Source organism: Bubalus kerabau, chromosome 1 (genome assembly GCF_029407905.1).
Source record: "Bubalus kerabau isolate K-KA32 ecotype Philippines breed swamp buffalo chromosome 1, PCC_UOA_SB_1v2, whole genome shotgun sequence".
Classification (NCBI taxonomy): Eukaryota; Metazoa; Chordata; class Mammalia; order Artiodactyla; family Bovidae; genus Bubalus; species Bubalus kerabau.
In genome coordinates, this window is record NC_073624.1 from 90,683,688 (window position 1) to 90,691,061 (window position 7,374).

Below are 7,374 nucleotides of genomic sequence, written 5' to 3' on the forward strand. Positions count from 1 at the left end.
CTTCAACATTCATCTATGTCATCACACATTGCAGACTTTCCTTCTTTTATAAACTGAGTAACACTCCACTGTAAGACTGTACCACATTTTCTTTATCCATTCGTTTGCTCATAGATGTAATGTTCATTCTTTGCTTTCACTATTCTTTGATGACTTGCAGGCACACATTGGCATCTAATGCCTATGGTGCCGCCAGCTCCAGTGAACAAAAGGTAATGAACCCTCCATTCTGGAATGTTAAATCTGTCAAGGTTACTTGTTCTTTGCCCTTCTACTAATGGGTTCATTTGGTAACGCCATAGGTAAAGTCCTAGGCTCAGAGAGCTTTGTCCTTGTTCTGCCTCCTAAACTGTAGTGAAGTCACTGTTCTGTATTAGTTTCCAAAGGCTATGGAAGGAGCTGATGTCTCTGAACCTTTTCTGTCAGATGCAGGATGGGCCAAATACTTCTCTGACTATATTTCTCTCAGCTTTTGGAAGTCTTTTCAATTTGAATGAGAAACAAACATAATTAGCTACATTAAAAATCAAGTTCCACAGGAGCTCTAAGTTTACAAAGTTCTCTTCCTTTGCAGATTGCTTCTCTTGTAGAAGAAAGGTCTCTTTGCCATTTCTTACCCTGAGACACATATTTGCTGCCTCAGTATCCTCTGCAGAGCTGCCTTCACCTCCTGGTTCTTGAAGCTGTAAATGAGGGGGTTTATCAAGGATGTGATCACACCATACTGTATGGAGACAACTCGCTCCAGGACTGATCCTGATGAGGGGCTGATGTACCTGAATAGAGCTGTCCCATAGAACAAGAGCACCACGGTGAGGTGGGAGGAGCAGGTGGAGAAGGCTTTGCCTTGGCCTTTAGAGGAGGAGATGCTTAAAATGGCAAGAATAATTTTTGAGTAAGAGAAGAGGATCGGGGGAAGTGTCACAAGTCCTAGAAATGCAGTGGACCCAGCTAGCAGGATGGTGTTAGGCATGGTGTCACTGCAGGACAGAGGGAAGAGTGAAGGCAGTTCACAACTGAAGTGGGAGATGATATTGGGACCACAGAACTGTAAGTTCTGGGTACAAAGATTATTCACTAGTGAGTTCAGAAACCCCATCACCCATGCTGCACTGACCATTGCAGTGCACAGAGGTCCATTCATGATCATAGTGTAGAGCAGAGGGTGACAGATGGCAGCATAGCGGTCATAGGCCATAGCAGAGAGCAGGCAGCTCTCAGTGGCTCCAGAGAAAATGAAAAAGAAACTCTGGGTAATGCATCCCCACACTGAAAGTGTTTTCCTCTGAGACAGGAAATTCTGCAGCATCTTGGGTATGGTGATTGAAGAGTGGCATATGTCTAGGAAAGACAAATGACCAAGGAAGAAGTACATGGGCGTGTGCAGGTGAGGATCAGCCCTGATCACCAGGATCATCATCAGGTTCCCCATCAGGGTCAGGAGGTAAATCCCCAAGAAGAGAACAAAGAGCATGGTCTGGATATCCGGGTCAGTAGACAACCCCAGCAGCACAAATTCATCAATAGTGCTCAGATTTTTCATAGTTTCTTAGATATTCCACCCCTAAAAAATAAAAACATATTTAGTGGGGTGATGATCTGAGTCATTCTCTGGGAATAGGATTTTTAATTTATAAAACATCCACTTTTTAGCTTAAGCCAGAAAGTGAATTTGGGGGTAAATAAATATCTGACTATCCTATTACTCTACTAAATACTGCAACTTTCCTTTTCCTGACTCTAAGTACTTCCTATGAAGATGAATGTCCCATAATTCTTAACATCTCTAACATATAAATAATGGATTTAGTATGTTAAAGATTATCTGTCCCTGTTAGAATTTATATTTTACACAGGAAAGGATCTGTATTGGTTTCTGCCCTTCCATTCCATGATGCATTCCTAATTGTCAATAATTCAAATTAAGCCCATAATTTTTGAGTAAGAGAAGATGATCAGAAAAGTGTCACAGTCCTAGAAATGCAGTAGACCCAGTAAACGCAGCTGCTGCTGCTAAGTCGCTTCAGTTGTGTCTGACTCTGTGTGACCCCATAGATGGCCGCCCACCAGGCTCTGCCGTCCCTGGGATTTTCCAGGCAAGAACACTGGAGTGGGTTGCCATTTCCTTCTCCAATGCATGAAAGTGAAAAGGGAAAGTGAAGTCGCTCAGTCATGTCCGACTCTTCGCAACCCCATGGACTGCAGCCTACCAGGCTCCTACATCCATGGGATTTTCCAGGCAAGAGTACTGGAGTGGGGTAGTAAACCCAGCTAGATGACTCTAAATAAACACTTGTTGAATAAGAGAATGAATGCTTTCTCAGCTAAAATCTGTCTTAGCCCTCCATTCTACCATCTCTCTGGACTGCTTAGGTCACAGGCCCTCACAATCTGTATCCTCTCATGCTCTCCCCCAGCCTTTCCTCATCATCTGATATCATCCAAGACCTGCTGAACCCTAGAAGTTGCAACAAGTAGATAGACACTCAGAGAAATCCTTTATTGGGAGGCTGCTTTTCAAAATAATGGAGCTTAAATTCCTAATACGTCTCATTTGATATGTCAACCCTGACATGCAATCTGACCTCATATTTTCAGACTGAGGACAATGTGGGACAGAGCAGTGACAAGACTTCCACAATAACTAGATATCTTAGGGCCAGAAGTAGGCCAGGGCTTCTGATTTCACAACCAACTCTCCTTTTAGTGCTTCGTAGATAGACAATCAATACTGGGGGATTTAAAGAGTTTCAGGTTGAGCTAGTATGGTTTGGGGTTGATACGAATGGCCCTATTTTCCTTAGTCCTCTGACTCTCCAAATGGCCCAAAGTTCAACAGCATTTGCTGTGACAGTGAAATAAGCATTGAACTCAGAGTCAAAGGGTCCTTGGCTGATCACTGACTGGGAAACCTATTAAATACATGACCTTATCCAATGAAAAATGGGAATAAAAATGAGGTCAAAATCTTGACAATCTATTAAATGCTTAATAAGCATTTAAAAACCCTCTGCAAATGCAGAAGAATGAAATGGTTCATGGTAAACAAAAATTTGTGATCCGTTGTATGTCAAGATTATGCATATTTTTCCTAATTAATATTTCCTTTTGCTGTGAAATTGTGTTTTCACAAAATGCATTGTTTAAATATGCAGTGTTTACTAGCTCCCTCTCTTCAATCAGATTTCTAGACTTTGTCATTAGTTATTCTCTCCAGACATTCTCTCTCTCCTACTTGGGTACACTGACTGATGACCTGCATTTTATATTGAAACCTGTCAGTGAAAATCTTACTTCCCTTCTTCTTTCCCTTCTCCCACAAACCTCATTTCATGCATCTTCTTTCCACCACCATGTACCACATATTTACTCACATGATAATGACTATTATTCATTTATTGCATAATGTATGCCAACCAGTATAACAAAATCTTGATCTTATTTAATCCTTATAAAACTTTGTAACATAGGTATTACTGACTTCATTTCTGTGGGACAGAAATGTTGTGACACATGCCATAGACTTTACAAAGTCATGGAGTTGGGACTCACATTCAAGGTCCTCCAATTTCAAATCCCATGTTTTTCCTACTTTGCAATGCTGCAAAACTTTATTTTTGAGAAAAATCTTCCCTAATTTGGAGATTACGCTTTCTCCAGAGGGAACTTGGGAACCCAGGCAGGAATGTGAAGTGTCCTTGGAAGTTTGACTGAATGACCATGTATCAACCTTCTCCTTAACCAGGATGTCCTGCTGCTCCCAGACATATGGCATCAGGGATCTGACCTCTTGTAACAAAGATGGGAGCTTCTGGGCCAGGGAAAATTCGAAGAGAAATCTAAGGAAAAAGAGTGAATGTGAAAATCAAGTCAGGCTGTAAAAAAGCAGCACTCTACGGAGGTGGGGCGAGTGGAATAGTAGTGATGGCCCCTCTGGTTTTCCCTCCCCTGTTTCTCTCCCTGAAGCATCTGAAGACGTCCTGGCACTGATGCATCAAGCAAATGGTGATAGACATGAAGGGTTAAGATTTAGTCATGCAAAAAATTTTTTCTTTTCTTCCTTCTTATAAACAGCAGCAAATTTACTTTAAAAAAATCCTCTCATTCTTTTATATACTTCCAGCAGCTACTATGCTTACACTTTAATCTCATCTGGAGGCCTCAATGAACTTTCGAAATCCCCAGGATCCCAGACTCTAGTGAAATTTTTCCAGAGTCATTTTTGGGCTCATTGGAGCCTAAACATGCTGTCCCAGTGCTGAAGCACCACAGGCACTGAAAGCCTAGTTGAGTTTGTGCATCTCACCCCACTTCCAACCCCAACTACTCCCAACTTCCACCCCCAACTACTATTATCACCACAGCTCTTCATTTATCTGTTTTATACAGATGTAGCTTTTTCAGTGGGCTTTTTTTCCTATGAAAAAAATATTTAGCAAATGAAATAACTTTCAAGACAAATGACACAGAAGAACTTTGCAAAGAGGTATAGAGAAAAATTTCCTATTTGGTCTTCATATTTATTTTACTCCACCCATCCTCCTTCTCAAAAAAGTTTTTTTTTTTTTGTATTTAGTTCCAGACATCTGGTACAAAAAGAAACAGAAGAGGGAAATATCAAATGGGCAAGTGGGTTTAGAGAGGTCAAACATGTAGGACAGTTAATACTTAGTTTTGCAACTTTGAGCAATAATCTTCCCCATCCTAGGTTCAGCTGCCCGTTCTAATAAGAAATTTAGAACTGCTGTTGGTTAAGGTCCTACCATTTAGGTGTTTCTCTGGCTTACTTACCTCTTCACTGAGCAGGGCTTTCCTGGGTCCAAAATGTACTCGGCAGTTTGAGCCAGGCTGTCAACCACCTGCAAGACAAGGCTGCAGTATGTCAAAAAATATTCTGGCAGTGGGGGCGTTCTTCAGAGGGCTCCAACTGGATCTGCACAAAGCAGGCTTATTTCACAGTCAATGCTAGGTTTGGAATCATGTTCAAACTCAAAGCAGCTCATCTCAAGGTCTCTTCTGGATAAATGCTAATGTGTCCTCTGGCATTCAGTTGATTCTGAGTCTTTTGGTCTCAGCTAAGAGAATCTGCCACTCTTTCTTACCATTTTACTCTCCTTTTTTCTCCCTAAGTCTTGAGAAAATTGCCTGCCAATTTTGTTTATATTTCTTCCTCATCAACTTGTTGGCAACCTTGTGGCAGCTGAGCCCTGGAGCGGTATGTGTCAAGTAAGAACCCTCGGGAGCCAGGATCAGTTCACTGCCTTGGGAGTGGCAGCAGTAGCCAGAGCCAAAGTGGTTCTCAGTCCAGAGATAGGCAAGCTACTAGTCCTGTCACGCCTGGAGGAGGACACAGGATTGCAGAATGCAAATAGCTCTAAATGGTTTTGATAATGGGGGACTAGGGACCAGGTGAACTCCAATGTGTGAGACTCTCTTAGGACTTTTTTAGTCTCTGATAGTACTGGAGTTCTAAAAACACACTCCCACTCCACTCAGTATACACTCTTTTCCCACTGTGATGAGTTAAGTCTGTTCATTACTCTCCTTAAGTTACCCAGTCCTTTAAGCTCACACTCCTCTCAGCTGATAATTGGCAGAGGACATGTTCCTGTTCTTTCTGTGGGTGATCTCTAATTCCCTAAGCCCCACACATGGAGTGTCTTCTCTTGCCCCCTCTAGCCTGGGGAGGCCCTTCTCCTTCATCTTTGGCCAATGCCTCTCTCTGCTCTGGATGCCATCTTAACCCTTCTCTTTGAGGATCTCTCTGAAGCAACCATGCTCTCTTTCCTTGAAGCTTATCCTTGAAGCTCCACCTTTACATAAAGCTTATCCACTCAGTGTATATGTAGAAACTACTTATGTTTATCCAGTTAAAATAGACCAGAAACCATTAATAACTGCCTTTCTTCCATAAGAAGCCTTGAAAACATAACAATTTGGAGCCCTTCCTTGAATTGCCTTTAAAGGTTTCTATGTGTAAAAAGACTAAGATTCAGATAAATTTTTGTTTGAGACATAAAGGAAAGTCCATGTTAGTAAAAATTTTACTCTCATGCATCTAGATTTTAACCCATTTCTGATGTTATCCCAATCCTTCAGAAAAAATGTATATGGAATATAACACATATTATATATAACACCTCTGCTGTACCCTGTAGTCAAACACATTGCTATTTCTCTAATGAAACTTCTGAGTGCTCCTATTACATGGGATTTTAAAAGACTACAAATAGCCTCTTATCAATTAACTTCTAGTTTTTCCTCCAAATCAGTTTTTGGGGAAAAAAAAAAAAAAAGCTTGGTTGTCAGAGATTTTGGAATTGGAGATAAGGGCTTAAAAACCTATTTTAAATTTCTGTATTTACTGGCTTCATTTCTAGGTTTCCTATTCTATTCCTTGATCTGCCTGTTAACTGTTAACTGTTAAGACAGTTATAGTCTTAATGATTATATATATGTATAAAATATGCTTTAATATGTGATGGTGCCAGTCTCTAATTTTTACATTTTCTATTTTATATTATTGTTTGTTTTTTCTTTTAATTTCACTTCAGAACTGGATTTTTAGTTTGAAAAATTCCCTTGAGATTTCAATTGGAGTTGTTTTTTCTCAAAGAAATACTTACTCTGGGAGTACTTTGGGGGTAAGCATTAAAATTTGCTCCCCTGTTCTTTAGTTGAGTCTTCTCTTTTTTGCTTACAGTGTAATCAGTGTAATTTTCATTTTACTAACTTAGGCTTTTCTGTCTGTGTATTACGTATACTTTTTTTCTCTCTTAATTATAAACTTTGCGGTTGAGGATCCTAACTACATAACTTTGGGGAGAACTAGCAGCAGCTTCCAGGGTTGTGCTCCATACTCTTATGGAGAAATTGGATTTAAGTAGGCTTGGTGGCTCAGTGGTAGAGAATCCACCTGCAATGCAGGAAATTCAGGTTTAATCCCTGGGTCAGGAAGACCCCCTGGAGAAAGGAATGGCTACCCATTCCAATATTCTTGCCTGGAAAATCCCATGGACAGCGGAGCCTGGCAGTCTACAGTTCGTGAGGTTGCAAAGGTGTCAGACACAAGTTAGTCACTAAACAACAACAAATAATCCCTCCAGATAGGATACACCAGCCAATATTATTCTGGCCTCCACCACTTCCTGTTCTTCCCTGACATCATTAGTCAAATGGAGGCACTGTTTCTTCTTAAACTCTGCTCCTACATGAGAACATGTCACTCAGTTTCAGTTGCCTGTCTAATGCCATGCGTATTTCCTCACGCATTACTCTGACCAAAGTTCATGTTGGTACCCTTTTACATTCCCCCGTTCCTGGTTTCTACTTGTCCACTCAAGAAACTTCCTGATTTTCACTCCTACTTTTTTG

General features: G+C 40.8%; 1 protein-coding gene across 1 annotated transcript; it reads right to left on the reverse strand.

The window, feature by feature from the left end:
* Positions 1–613: 613 nt before the first annotated feature.
* On the reverse strand, positions 614–1,543 carry LOC129653006 (olfactory receptor 8S1-like). Its single transcript, XM_055582216.1, has one exon. It carries the CDS (start codon positions 1,541–1,543, stop codon positions 614–616), a length of 930 nt encoding a protein of 309 aa, XP_055438191.1.
* Between the last annotated feature and the right edge of the window lie 5,831 nt (positions 1,544–7,374).